Source organism: Lichenostomus cassidix, chromosome Z, assembly GCF_008360975.1.
Source record: "Lichenostomus cassidix isolate B80296 chromosome Z, HeHo_3.0, whole genome shotgun sequence".
Lineage (NCBI taxonomy): Eukaryota > Metazoa > Chordata > Aves > Passeriformes > Meliphagidae > Lichenostomus > Lichenostomus cassidix.
Genome location: NC_139511.1, coordinates 15,420,317 through 15,436,018, shown reverse-complemented (window position 1 = coordinate 15,436,018; position 15,702 = coordinate 15,420,317). Strand labels below are relative to the sequence as shown.

General features: G+C 39.3%; 1 protein-coding gene across 4 annotated transcripts in view; it reads left to right on the top strand.

Annotated features, from left to right (window-relative positions):
• The window catches only part of PCSK5 (proprotein convertase subtilisin/kexin type 5), a 225,291-nt gene that overhangs the window by 31,427 nt on the left and 178,162 nt on the right, over positions 1 to 15,702 (top strand). For all 4 annotated transcript variants that reach the window (XM_085042105.1, XM_085042107.1, XM_085042106.1 and 1 more), the window contains exon 3: positions 14,062 to 14,175. In XM_085042105.1, coding sequence (XP_084898231.1) covers positions 14,062 to 14,175 — 114 coding nt within the window. The remainder of the gene's footprint in view (positions 1 to 14,061; positions 14,176 to 15,702) is intronic.

The following is a 15,702-nucleotide window of genomic DNA, read 5'->3' as shown; positions in this document are numbered from 1 at the left end:
CTGTAAAATTGCTGGATGTCAGAAAGAGTCAGAAGAGGAGGAACTGAAGAGATCCTAGTTTTGAACCACAGAAAGATGGACCATTCTGGAAACAGTTGATCCTGCAAGGACGAATGCAAAAGTATTAGCATGGAGAGAGGGAGAGATTGAAATAAAACACATTTTGGAAAGGTGCATCTCAGAATTGTCTAAATAGAAATGTAACAAAACAGCTTCTACACACCGTTTCCTGAGGAGATCCAGCTTCCTCCGATGCTGATGATACTGGTTTTATTGCAGGACATTCATAGAAAAATGAAGTTCTTTTATTGTTTCACTCTTGCATTTGGAAAACGTGCTGGCAGCAATATGTGCTCCTGACATAATGGATCAAGATTTTTATGCATCTGTCTTCCTGTTTCTGACAGGCAAGACAATTCTGTTTAATTCCAGTGGTTGTTACCTCACCCAGCTATTCTAAATGGTGGACAGCAGAAATCATGGGACACATGGATAATGTGTCATATCTGGCATTATTAGCAGGTAATTGAAGGCAGGAACAGGGAGCTGGACAGACATCCCTCCCCAAAACAAAGCAAAAGGCTCTCCCCACAATCCAACTTTTTTTATCCTTTCTTTTAGAATCATTTTGAAAAGCCAGTGTCCCCAGAAAGCCACTCACCATCCTTGGCTGATCTGTTCTACTCTTAGCAGATCCTTGCCAGCTTTAATGGTTCAGAGGAGGTGCCAGACAGCTGTGTGCTGTTCGCAGCTGTGCTGCTTGAGTGTGTGCAGCCTTCATCATCATACAAGTTTGCTCCTTCCTGCGTCTGACTCCCCACCTGCAAAACGCAGACAAGGCGTTTTGACAGTTGAATAAAAACTGCTGCAAGTGCCAAATGCACACCAAGTAGTATTATTTTATCCTGTGGAATTGTATTTCTCTTAGTGTCCACACAGAACAATGTATGAATCCAAGCAACATTTAAGTAGAATGAAACATCCTAAATCCATGTAATCCACTTAAAGCAGTCATATCCATTGGTGTGTTGACTGTCACTTACGTAAGCTGTGTTTAACCTAAGATACTGTTTGACATTATTTTTCCCTTTTTAAAAATTGATTTATTTTGAGGGACAGTAAATGCTGGCACTCTCATTGGTGGTGAAGTTACATATAAATTTACATAAAGTTAAACCAGAATATTAGTTCAACTTTACTTCTGTAAAGAATGCAGATTAAAAAATTCTCTTTAAATAGGTTTGCTAAACTGGGACTCAATTCACTGTGTTGTCTGTAGCTGTTATAATAACCTTGTGTTTATATATATGTGTGTGTGTGTATACACGCACGCGCACTTTGTTTATATAAATACTTTGTCCTTTATATACATATAACAACTTTGTGTTACAACAACTTTGTACAATGAAACCAGAATTTCTGGATTCCAAAAGGTTTTCTGACTTCCAGGCTGTTCCTAAAAAAACTAGTTCTCAAAAATAAAGTTGCGTCTAGATTCATAGTCTGTGAGATCAAAAGGAAACACTGTGATCTTCCAGTCAAACCATTTTTTATTAGACGTCATATGGCATGAGAATTAACTTCTATTTGATGCAGAGTGTAGGTTTTAGAAGTTTTCCAATTTTAATTAAACTCTGCCAGCAATGCAAAGTATCCAGAAGTTTTAAAAATGTTATATATTTGCTTTATGTGCAGTTATTTAACTTCAACTTTCAGCCATTTCACTTTCCTGTAACTATTTGTGAGTTTGAAGAATACTGTACAGCAGTTTGATGACCTGCATATGTGTTTGGACACTGTGACCTAAAAAACTTCCCTTTTCTCAGCTAAGAAAACATCCTAGTACCACTTCCCTGTGGATCTGTTTTTCTCTTCATCATATTTGGGCTTCTTTCCTGGGTCCTTGCTGTGTTAACACACATCTCTTGCCTTACATACAGGAAGGCAGCAGGGAGATTTGCAGCCCTGCTCAGTGCAGCTGTATGGTAAACTTGCTTGTCATTTTATGAGCCCAAATACACTCTGATGAGGTAGACTGAAGAAGGTATTTGGGGAATTGTTGCCGTTGTGAGAGACTGCAATTTTGTTATCATCTCTTTTGACTTGCACACTGTTCTGGCAACTAGTGGAAACACCGCCAGATGATTTTAGGCTGTTGTCTGATGCTAATATATGTTTGTTTATGCACTGAAATCAGGTTTTGTAGTTAAGCCCTTTTTGTCAGTAGGTAAAGGAACTGGATGAATGATTTGAGATAAAATAATGGTAGTAGCAGGAAGGTTTATGAAAACCGTTATAGTTCTTGAAGCTCCTGAAATGCTTTCCAGGTGAGAGCAGACATCTTCTGAAGCACATCCCAGATGCTATCAAACAAAACTTAAGTTTGTGTACTTCAGAAGATACGTTTGTACATTTCAAGTTTATCTTGGTTTAGAAAAAAGAGATAGTACAGAGTGCTAGTTCCTAGACTGTAATCAAATGGAAAAATCACATTCATATTAGGCCATTTAAAGTCCTTTTATTCCAATGGAAGACAATGTAGAAGTAGCCATGAAGATTTCTGTTGAATGAAATAAACATAAATAAAAGAAATTTTGTGAAGACTGTAGAGAACACATTGCAACCCCATAAATCATGTGATTGGAGACAAAAAAGTTCTCGTATATGCAATTTAAAAATCTATCCCATAAATTATAGTAATGGATATAACAATCTTTATTTTCTTTTTCTCGGTTTATTATATGATGAGTGTTGTGAATTATAAATACATGACAGAGTGACTAGTATGGACTCACTTCAGTTGCCAGAATATGCACAGGGCCTATCCTGAAGTTGCAAAACAGCGATGTTACCCTTGTTTCAGCTGGGGCTTTAAAATAAATGAAAATAAAGCAGCAGGTTTGTTAATTGAGCCTCACTCCAACCTTTATGTTATCTGATATGCAGAAGTTGAGATATATGGCCTCATTGGAAGTGCTGTCAGCATTTTGTGAGGTGTGGGAGTAGTACCTTCAGTTGAAAAAAACATTTCTTTGGTGTACTGACCATAGGAAGAGAAACTTCAGTCCTTTAAAATTTGCCTGAGGCTTGGACTGCAGTGTTTTCTTAGGCTGGCTGTATGTGTCTTTCACAGGTAGTTTTTGGCAGTTTATTTTGAATGGTGGTGATACTGATGTTCAAGAGGAGCAGTAATCAATCTTCTATTAGCAGTGAAGTTCACTGACACCTGCAAGATTGGGTTTCAGGACAGAAAGAGGCAGCTTGCTCCAGAAGTAACAATGCTAACAATTCTCTGTTGATTTGAAGTGATAAATCAGAAACACACTGGCCATGAAAGGGTGGTGTTCCTCAATGCAAAGTGTTGGGATCAGCCCTGTTTAATACCTTCATCAACAACTTGAATGAGGGGGTCGAGTACACCCTGAGCAAGTTTGCAGATGACACCAAGTTCTGTTGGAGTGTTGATCTGCTGGAGGATGGGAGGGTCCTGCAGAGGGATCTGGACAGGCTGGGTCAATAGGTTGAGGCCAGTAGTGTGAGACTGAATAAGATGAAGTGCTGGGTCCTTCCCTTGGGTCACAACAACCCAATGCAGAGCTACAGGCCAGGGGGAAGAGTGGCTGGAAAGCTGCCTGGTTGAAAAGGATCTGGGGTTGCAGGTTGACAGTGTCTGTACATCAGTCAGCAGTGTGCCCTGGTGGCCAGGAAGGCCAGTGGCATCCTTGGCTTGTATCAAGAGTGGCCAGCAGGACCAGGGACGTGATTGTCCCCCTGTACAGGGGGTACCAGCAGCACTGGTGAGGCCATATTTAAATCTTCTGTTCAGTTCTGGGTCCTTCACTTCTGTATCAGTAGAGACACTGAGGTGCTAGAGCAAGTCCAGAGATGGGCAATGAAGCTGGTGAAGGGTCTAGAGAGTAGATCACAAGAGGAGCAGCTGGGACCTGGGGTTGTTAAGCATGCAGAAAAGCCGACTGGAGAAGACCCTATTATTCTGTACAGCTACATAAAAGGAGGCTGTAGGAAAGTGAGAGTCAGGCTTTTCTCCTGGATAACAAATGACAGGATGAGAGGAAGTGATCTCAAGTTGTGCCCAGAGAGGTTTAGATTACATATTTGAAAAAAAAAAAATCATGGGAAGGTTTGTAAAGCATTGGAATGAACTGCCCAGGGAAGTAAAGACAGCATCCCTGGAGGTGTTCATAACAACCTGTGGATACGGCACTTAAGGACATAGTTTAATGTTGAACACAGTGGTGGTGTTGTGTTGGACGTGATGATTTCAAGTGTCTCTTCCAACATTTATTATTCTATTATTCTAAATAGGGCTAATTATCAAGTTGTGCTACAAAGGCAGCTGAAATGCCAAAGAACTAGGGAAACACAGTGCTGTAAAATATGCTGCTGTGTAAAACTCAACAAAACTCTAAAACTGATGCTTAGAATAAGCACTTTAGCTCAATTCTAAATTTTAAATACTACTTCTAAGTATATGCTATAAAAAGGGTTGGCTTTGAAAAAAAAAATTTATCCTTATGATTAAGGATAGAAGTAGCAATACAGGCACAATCAAATAAACCCAAATGGGATCAAGTTTTCCTGTGGTTTAAAGTACTCTGATCAGAAAACTGCTTAATTTGATATTTAGTATATGCTCCGTAACTGATTTTTTCCATCGCAGACTTATGTGAAAAATTTCCTTATTGTCAAAACAACATTAAGCCAAAGTATTGGACATAGGCTGAGTTGCATGTGATACTTTTTTACATTCTGTTTAAGGGGGTTTTGATCAATGAAGAGACTACTCAGGGTATGTATTTATTTACTTTGGTAAGTCCGGTGTACCACTGATGGATAATACATATCACTTAATTATGCAATAGTTTTACTGTCTTACTAATTCTCAGCAGATTTTGTAAATGGCAGATGAAACCATAATGAACTCTTGACTGAATCAACACCTTTGGAATTACACTGGTAATTTTGACATTTGAATTTAACCTGTGGGAGAGATTTGTTGTCCTAAAATGTCATTAAATGAGTTAAGGCCATCTTAAATTAGCAGATGCAGATGTCTGAAGGACTTAAATGATTTATGACACAAGTTATAGGACTAGCCTAAGGAAAGAAAAAAATCACATCAGAAACTTCTACAGTTTTTTTAAAATATATATAATAATTGTTACAGTAATACGAACATGAAATTCAAGATAGTTCAGCTGCCAGATGTTAGATTCCAAAAGTAATGAAGTTTAGAGAGCTTAAAGTTTTATCCTCTAGTGGACACTGGATCAGCCTTTTGGTTTATTAAGAATATGCAATTTTAGGCCTAAGTTAGATGGAGTTGTGACATACAAGTTTACGTTTGCAGTGATATTAACACTAATCCTCCTGCTGTATTGAAATTCAAGACGATTACATTGTCCCAAGACTAGGTATTTCTAGGTATTCAGTGGTGTAAGCAGAGCTTTAGATACTGTACCAAGCAGACCAATCAGTTAGAGATCTGTTAAAATTGTGTTCAAAATTGTGAGCTTATAGCTCTTGAGTTGTTATGAGGTGAGGTGTATAACCTGTGGCTAAAATTGTAAATTACCTTGTATAAACATAGGATAATAAAACATATAATTGTTTTTAAGCTTGTGCTGTAAAGACTTCTCCTCACTCTTCCAAGGCTGAGTTATTTTAGAACCTGAACCAGAAAATCCAAGCTGGTTAGGGCACTTCAGGTCTGAGTAAGTGAAAAATCCCCAACTGCTTAGGTGCTCTTTGCCTATGACAGCTGGGGCTGATGCTGCTTGGAAGCCACTGGCCAGGAGCCCAGGCTCCCTAAAACTTGTTCTCAGCTCTCCCGCAAAGCTGCTGTATGATTTCAATACTGTAATTTTGAGCTGCTTTATGGTCAGCTGCGGTACAACACACAAGAAGGGAGGAGGTTGGGCAGTGGCTGTAGCCACGTTCACTCGTCATTTTCTACAGTTGTACTTGTGAATAGAAAACCTGTCAATACCTTACCAAGGAGAGAAAATGTAGGTCCTTTTGCCTTTGATTATTCCCTGGTTTTCCGGTTGTAGAGGAATCCTGGCCAGCAACAGATATGCTGAGCTTCTCCAGAATTTCAGTGTTATGCTTTTGCCCCTCGCAGCAGCAGCTGCTATTAAACTGATCTGGGACATAGCCTGTCTTCTTTCAGCCAGGCTGCTCCCTTTTCTCTTCACTATTTATTCCTGTACAGTCTTGTTCCGAGAGGAAGAAGAAGACTTTTTTCCCCACATAGTTTTAGGCTGATAAATATGGACTTATATGAAGAGCTCATAGCTCTAGGGGTGGGAAGGCTACAAGGGAGAGGAAGAAGATATTTCAGTTACATTAAAATGCACAGCTGTGGATCCTTTACCTCATGGATGTGGAAGTATGGCTGTACTGCTACAATTGATTGCAAATACATAGCAAAACTTAGGTGGAAAACATAGGTGGAAAACTGTGTGTTGAATTTCAGCTTAGGTCCATGGGAGACACTTGCAGTAGCTTGGCCTGCGGTTGTGCAAGATGTGTTTCTTTGGGCTTAAGTGGTAATTCCAAGGATTATCTATTGTTTTTTCTCCGCTTCTTTTTTTGGTTTCTGCTCAGCCTGTATTAACATCTGTTGCTTTTTTTATCTTGCTTTTTTTTTCAGAATCTGTAGCATAATTATAATAACTGCATTGATTGTGGATTGTCATTGACCCTTGCTGAAGAAATACTTTCTCAATCAGCAAGAATGCATCACATAGCACTGCTGGAATCATTCACTTTTTTTCCAACTTTAGACTGCTACATTTGTGAAATGGTATCTGCAATAATTTTCCATGATCTTGACCTATGTCAACATCTACTTTACCAACTGTCTTCATCTGTTTTTATGGTGGCAGCTGGCTGTTGCTATTGTGAGTCAAAGAATAATAGGTTAAGAAAATAGGTGGGGTTTCAATTATGATCAAAAATGACACAAAATTTGTCTTAAGCTGAATAGTCCAATTTTTGGGGGTCTCATTTTGGTGATGGCACAAAAGCAACAGGTATGTCAACAGTCTTCATCACCATTCCTGCATTCCTGAGTAATGGCTTGGGTCTCAGTTGTTCACTAACCAGGGTAAAGCCCTTGGATATTGCTATGTCTGTGCCCTTTAACCATAGATCATTGACCTTTTGCTGTCATCGCAGGCTGAAATGCAAAACCGGAATGTTGTCAAATGATACACTTAAGTAGAGCTGGTATCACAGAAAACTTCATGACAGGACAACTAAGGCACTTACTGGTTTCATGACAAACGTAGAATCACAGAATCATTTGGGTTGGAAAGGACATTAAAGATTATCTTGTTCCAACTCTCCTGCCACAGGCAGAAACACCTTCCACAGATTGCTCAAAGCCCTGTCCGACATGGCCTTGAACACTTGCAGGGAGGGGGCATCTGCAGCTTTTCTGGGCAACCTGTTCAGTGCCTCACCAACCTCAGAGTAAAGAACTATCACGTTACCTAACATCCAATCTGAATCTACTCTCTTTCCGTATAAAACCACTACCCCTCATCCTATTACTACACTCCCTGATAAAGAGACCTTTCCCATCCTTCCTGTAGGCCCCCTTCAAGAGCAGGAGGGTTGCCATAAGGTCTCTCCAAAACCCTTCTCTAGGCTAAACAATCCCAACTGTCTCTGCTCTTCTTCACAGTGGAAGTTCTCCAGCTACCTGATCATTGTCATGGGCCTCCTCTGCCTGTCTTATGCCAGGGACCCCAGAGCTGGATGCAGCACTCCAGAGTGAAATAGACTAGTGTCAGTTGATATAGCTCAGCATACAGTTGGCTTTTTGGGATGCGAGTGCACATTGCTGGGTCATGTCCAGTTTTTCATCCAACAATATACCCAAGTCTTTCTGCAGAGCTTCTCTAAATCAACTCATTAAATCTGTATTGAAGTTTAGGATTACCTCACCTGGGTGCAGGACCTTACACTTGACCTTGTTGATCTTCATGTGATTCACATGGGTCAATCTCTCCAGGCTGTCCGAATCCCTCTGGATGGCATCCCTTCCCACTGAAATAGGAACTGTTAGAACAAAATTTTCCTCCTGTAGCCCTTTTGGGGACAACACACTCTCATATTCTGTCTCTGAGAGTGCCATCCTTACTTCTGTCCTTTCACAGCAGGATCTTTCAGAACTCATACGTACATGAATATTGAGTGTCTTTAGGCAAATAAAGAATGAAGTGTGACAGAGGCAGCATGCGACCATCCTCACTGGAAGGGAGAAAGCTTGCCCACAGCGATCAGTCTGTAGACAAACTCTGAGTAACAATGCCACATTGCTGTTCAGGGCTGTTTTCTGCATGATAAGGTTGTCCCTTTTGCTCATCTATTCACTGGGCATTACCTTGTGTGTCCCCTGTCTGGGTTTTCTCTCTTTTTAATCTGTAGTATTCCTGTGGCACTTGCTCTCCTGTTAACTGGGGAGAAATTACCAGTTTCTTCTTACAGCCGTAGGAGAGATGGAGGTGAATGATGGCAGTATGAGGGTTATAGTTACAGTTTCAGTTAGGAGTGGCACTTCAGGATCTCTTCTTCACAGACTGCAGACCGACACCTTCACATTTAATTTTGTAACATAAAAGTCACAGATTCTGTTATGAAATTTATAACTTACTTCAGAATTAGAAAGTTCTTTTATCCCAAGCATATTTTCCTCAAAATTGAAAGGATTATGCCTTCAGCTTGCCCGTAACTTCTGCTGTATAGTAACGGCATTTTCCCATATTGGATTTGACACATTTTTAATAATTTTAAAATGTTTATTCAAGCAGACCCTCTCATGGTATATATGAAAAAATTCTGTTTTACAACAGGGTTTGTATGCTAAAAATCATGCTGCTTTGATAACTTGGTGAGGTTTTTTTCCAGCGGGCAATTTTTTTTTTCATTTGTCAAGCTTTTTATTTTCACAGTTTATAACGCTGGGTGAGGGAGGTCTTACTGCAGTGTACCTACATGGGGCTCCTTTTCTGAGACTTCTGTTGAATCAATGAGGCTGAAAATGGTAGAAGGTAGTTTTGCTTCACACAGAGATAACATTTAATTTCATATTCTATCGCTTAAAGAGAGAAAAAGTGTTTGAATTACCTCAGAGCAGCTTTTATTGCCATAGCAGTATTCCATGCAGGTCTGTGAAGAAGAGCTGTATCATGCACAGAGCAATGCTGTGAGTCCTGAATTGAGGAGACTGAAAATGGTGATTTTTAAAGATAGTTTGGTCTCCAGTCTGGCTTGGCTTTGATTTCTAGACACTCAAGAAATGGAACTTTCGAAGCTGAGGTCAGTGGGAAAATGTCTTCTGTTACCTCTCAGTAAGTGTGACTTTATGGAAATGTTAAAATGCACTTCACTGTTTGCCTAGACTCACCTTTTGGCAAGAAATGAGAATCTGTATAAGTAATTACTCCAGAAATATTCCTTTTATAAAAATAAAATCCTTTCATACAGAATCAATCAAATCCAAAATATACCAGGCGTTCTGCAGTAACTTGTGGATGTATACCATACCCATAAAATATTCAAAGGCAATACATGTCACAATACTAAAATAACTTGCAAGTCTTGACCTTGTTTTCATTAATACAACCTAGTGGTTGTACAATGTAGAGTAAATGATTCTATTTAAGTAGCAGTGATACTTTCTGTAAACAAAAGTGTATGCATTGACTTGTCAGATGAGTCAATTGTCTTCCAATGAGGCTTGAAATTAAGTTCTAAAGGTTGTGTCTATATAACCTCAGAATAAAAACAGTTAATCATCAGATCTCAACGTAAGGTATTTGCTAAAAGTCTTCTGGACAAAGCTGTAAGTAGGACTGTGATTGGGCATGTTGGTATGTTTTAAGTTTGTCTAGCATCCTGCATTGTCTCCCTCATAGCAGTGCACAGTCACTGACTTGAGAGTGGTCAGTTTGACTTCCGCTTTTCACTGATGTGGTTATGTGTAGTCTACAGAATGAGTCCTAGCGTTTCACACCGGGTTTGTGTAGTTTGAAGGAAAGGAGACTCAGAACCAACCTCACTGCACTCTACAGCTTCCTGAGGAGGGGACTTAGAGAGGGAGCTGCTTATCTCTTCTTCCTGGTGTCCAGTGATGAGACGTGTGGGAATGATTCAGAGTTGAATCGGGGAAGTTCAAACTGGACTTCAGCAAGCATTTTTTTACCAAGAGGGTGGTCAAACAGATCTGTCTCCTAGAGAGGTGGTTAATGCCCCAGGCCTGTCAGTGTTATAGACACATTTGGACAAGGCCCTCAGTACTGTGCTTTAACTTTTGTTCATCCCTGAATTCATCAGGCAGTTGGACCAGATGATCATTGTGTCCCCCTTACAACTGAAATGTTCTATATAAGTCTAGTCTATTCCCTTTAGGCTCTTGCATTCCATCATTGAAGCGCTACCTGCACTATCTTCCCATATGCATACTTAGACAAATGTGTCATTTACCCACATCTCTATTTGTATGCAATTAAACGGCTATTTTATGTAGAGCAACTCTGTGCATACATAAAATTGTCATTAGGTCTTGTGGGAAGACAAGAAGTTATGGTTCTTTTGCTGGGTTCGAGTCTGATCATGCAAACTGCACAGCTCTTCTGCAAAATTATTGTTTCTTATTTTTTCCCTAAGTTTGCTAGGAGCTGAGGAAATAGGAATTAGGGACAATATCCAGCATGTAATAGGGGCATGCCCTGCAACAGGTAGTCTTTTCTTAAAAGGTGACAAAAAATATTTACCCGTCTCTCACTAAAATATAGCCACCTACTATACTGCAGGCTTGCAGATTAGCTCAGTTGATACAAACTCTTGTACAAGTACATGGATATACATATACTGAAAATTCTGTATGCATCATGTTATATATATTCCAACTGGAATAAAAATTAAACTGGAAATGTGCAGTGCTGCAGTGTTTATGATTGCTTGGACTATTAATAACTGATAATGTTCTCCATAATATTGTGTGAAATAAAGGAAATGGAGAAAAGAAATTAATTGGGCTTTTTTTTTTTTTTTGAGGCAGCAATGTATGCATGCACCAGTCTGCCACCAGCAGTAGCATACACCAGTATGCTGCCTTTATGTTTAAATCTTTTTATTGATCAGCAGGTATTTGTAGCTGAATAGACAGTAATCAGCGGAGACCACATGTCACAGTGAATAAGTAATGAGTTTGGCAAAGAGTTTGTCTAGTCAGGAAAACTTCTATTTTATCCATATAGAAATGGTATTAGGTTGCTGAAGTTCTGCTTAAACTTGTGTGTTGCGCAGGCTCCAGGAATATATTATACTTGTTTGGCACCATTAATTAAAGAAAGGTGTTTTTCCAAAAATCCTCACAGTTGCTAATTGTGGTTTCTATAGAACCCTTGACACACAGCAGTACCTAATGGTAAGTTAGATGCCCTGGGTCTCTGATTAATGGCTCCTCTAGGCACCAGTAGTGTTGGTGGGTTCTTTCATTCGTTTCATAATGCATCCAAACTAGAGGTGGAAGTGCTAGATGGTTTAATCCTCTTCTGCTGAGTCTGTCTCATTGCTTTTGTCTTTGTGGACACTTCTGCAATGCTATCAGATCCTCAAATTGTGTTGATGGTAGGCATGTTTAATTCCTCCTTGAAGACACAAGATAGGAATGAATCTTGAAGACGGGAATCAAGCATGGTAGGGTGTGCTCTGTGTAGTCTTGGCCTGTGAAGTGCTGAAATTTGTTGAGTTAAAAAATTTCCCAGCATGGGTAAAACACTCATGTGTTTAATCCCTTCAGCAAAGGGCAAGTCAAGATAACAGTAAACATTCTTCCAGCATAGAAAGCCTACGACCCCTCACTCAGTTGAACGTGTTTCTAGCACTGAGACCCAAATCTCATAATAAGCCTTGGAAAGTTGATCTGTATAAACCCTGAAAGCCATGTTTACTTTTTCAGACCTGTTGCAGCTTTTTTGTTAGTGACTGCTAAATAGTAATTATAGAGGAAAAGCCCCTATATATGGCAGTCCAGGCAGGTGGGGAGCCAAGAGACCAAAGGGTACACAGGATGCCAGTCTGTTGGTTTGTCATGTGTTGGGAGATATGGGCTACCTGCAAGAAAAGAAGCTTTGAATATTGACAAGCTGCTGTTGCGAGGAAAACACATATCTGCAGCAAAAGACAGGAGAATAGGGCTTATTATTTAGTTAAAAATCAGTATTTTTCATGGAGGAGAGACCTGGTTAACAGGGATTCTGATCTCGGTTTAAAGCACCCATTAGGCTTAGTGCTTACCCTGAAGTCTTTTGACTTTCCTTTCTTTGGCCTTTGCCCAGATAGGCTTTGTGTATCTTACAGGCCTCCAGACTTTGTTACATCAAACAGCCTAACACTGATAAGCCATGAGCTCCTGCAGAGGACAACTGGATCCAGCCAGGTCCGAAGGAAGCAGTTAGATCTTGTCTTCTCGTGAGGGATTTCAAACTGAACTGAAAGAGGAGACAATAAGCAAGAGGGAAAAGCACACTGTCAAATTCCTCCATTCTCATAGAACCAGAAAGCAGCTTATGATTGTTATAGAAGATTTAACAGAGAAGTGGGTTTCAGAGTCAGCACTAGCTGATAGTCTGTATTCTTAGACTGCATAATTTAACCTCTGTAGGAATACTTTTGATCCTGAAGTTAGTTCTTGGGAAGGAGATTTCATATCTGCTTCATGAAGAGAACCCTGAAGCCTTGCCAGCCTCTATAAAGACTGTCCTAGGAATCCTCTCTGTACAAATTCAGAGATGTCTTCCTGCATGTTTTTCTGACCCAGAAGTAGAGTCCAGAGTGGTATGGTGTGTCTATCAAAGGATTTGAAGTTGTGTTGTGAATACACGGTAGAGGGATTAGCCTGTAAAGGGAAAATATTAACACCTTCTCTGATCAGTGACAAAGAAGTACGTGAGCTGAAAGTAACTTCTTTGATATATTTGTATGTTAGTGTGCATACACCTTTATTCATAAACAGCGCAAATAAAAGGTACTGAGTTGGCTGCTAGGAGAAGATGGCTGTCTTGCTTGGAAAGACGTGAATTGAATTTTTATAGTTTCTATAGTCCCTTGAAACAATTCAGCAGAAATAGAAGCTGCTAGATCTGTGTCAATATAATGGGAGATTTTCTGTTGTTAGTTCATATGATTTACATTCATTGAAACTAGCTCCCATTTAGAATAGCTAAAGCAGAAATAACTGCAGTGTCCTCTCTGCTCAAAGGCTGATGTCACTTTTGGTGTCACCTTTCTTTGGATGTGTTATGAATCTTTGAAGAGGTGTCAGACAAGAACAACTTTCAGAATTTGATTTTTAACTCTAATATTTCTTTTCCTGTTTCAAGCTCATTTTTGTGTTTGTTTTAATTTGAGCTCTTGCTCAGTATCCAGGTATCTCTCCCAGGGGAGAGCTCAGTATAAAAAGTTCCAGACTACCTTTCTGAGAAAATCTTGACAAAAAGTCACTTTACTTAAATTGAAGTATAATTCTGTGGTTTTTTTCTCTCCAAGTGGTGATGGTGATTTAGCTATTGGTCAAGTAAACTTTTGAATATATTTCTTAATGTTTTTGTTTTCCAGAACAGAAGGATAAAAATAAAAACAAACACACTCTTTTAGAAATTCAGTTAATTCCTCATTGTCATATGCTGTTATATGTTGTGTATGAGTTTTTATAAATACAAAAGAATAATTATTCTTACAAAGAGAAATAGTAAAATAATAATAATGATATTTTAATGATGATAGCCAATGAAGTCCTTCTGGCAGTAATGGTTCAGGTAGATTTGTCACACGAGCTAAATTGAGTGTGCTCCTTAGGGAACAGTATGCCAAGGTGATCTGCACATTTCCACTGACAAAATGAACTCCTTAACAATAAATGTGCCTTGGAGTATGGAAATGAGAAGGGTCCTACATTTTTACACATTTCCTGATAATCTCCACAGAACCATAACACTCTCCATATGTTTTCCTGGTTGGCAGGTGGAGTGGATACAGCAGCAGGTGGTTAAAAGAAGGATAAAGAGGGATTATAAACCTGGTGGTACCCAATCCACTTATTTCAATGATCCCAAGTGGCCAAGCATGTGGTACATGGTAAGTACATACAGGGTCATTGGCTCTGTTTCATGCTAATGTTTAGTCATCTGGTTTGATATTTTGAAGAAAGGCGGAATAGTATATCCAGAAAAAGAAAATTTGGGGATTTTTATGTGACTAGTAAAGGTCTGTAAACTCTGTAGAAGTATTACAAAAAATTGTGGTGAACTCTGTTGTAGGAAGCATTTATTGATGTGTTAATTTATGAATTCTGCCTGTTGAAGGATGTTCTGGGAATTATTTATTTGAGAGTAAGCTTTCAGCAGTGAGAATGGAAGGAACTTAGCCAAGACTTGTAAGAACCCACTTGTATTTAATGCCTAATTTAGTGTCCCCAACATAAATGTTGTCCTGAAACAGAAGGAAGCCGCCAACACTGACCATTCGGTGTTATAATTGCACTCTTTAATAATGAGCAATTGATTTCATTGTTGAAATAAATGGATTGTTTATGCTGTTTCCTGTCAGAAGTTGTATTTTTTCTAACAAAAAAAATTGGGTTTTTTTGGTCTGGTGGTCACAGTTAAAGCATGGAGTGAAACTTTGTACTCATGATGTTTTTAAAAATACTGTCTTTTTGCCAGGTGAAAATCTGAGAATTACAGAATGGTTTGGGACAAAAGAGACCTTTAAAGGCCTTCTAGTCCAACTCCCCATGCAATGAGCAGGAACATCTTCAACTAGATCAAATTTCTTGGAGCCCTGTTTGACCTGATTTTGAATGCTTCTAGGGATAGGGCACATACCACATCTCTGGGTAACCCTGTCCAGGATTTCACAACTCTCTCGTAAACAATTTCTTCCTTATACCTAACCTGAATTGACCCTCTTTTGCTTTAAAACTGTTGTCCCTTGTCCTATAGCAACAGGTGCTGCTTGAAAGTTTGTCCCCATTTTTCTTAATGATCCCCCTACAAATATTGAAAGGCTGCAGTAAGGTCTCCCTGGAGCCTTCTCCAGGATAACCCACCTCAATTTGCTCAGTATTTCCACGTAGGAGAGATGCTGTGATAATAGATGCTTACAGCAGTTGCCTCTAATTTTATCAGAAAGGTAGCAGTTTCTGTTTATAAACCAGATGTGTTGTCTAGCCACACTACCTCACAGCTGCACCACAATTGTCAGTCTAACGTAGAAAAGACTTTAGAGCATCAAGTGGACTTTACTGTTTGTTTTGTCCAATTTTTGTAATTCCTTATTTCTGTCCCAGTGGACGAAAGTCCTCGCTTTCAGACCCTCTGGGAAGGGACCATTGCTGACTGATTACATTTACATCCAGTGATTAATGTTCTGATATCCATGTATTTGCAACATCTTTAATGGTAGTGGTTTGATGACATTTTGTTGAAAGAGATCAGTAAGGTATTAGTGACTATGCTATTTCATCAGAGAGAATAGCTAAAAACATGTAAATGGGTTGACTTCAGGACTGACTTGGGACATTACCAGATATCCTCATATGACTATGTTTGTGACTGTTACCATAGCTGCTTTTGTTAATATTTCTTAGCTTTATAAGGTGAA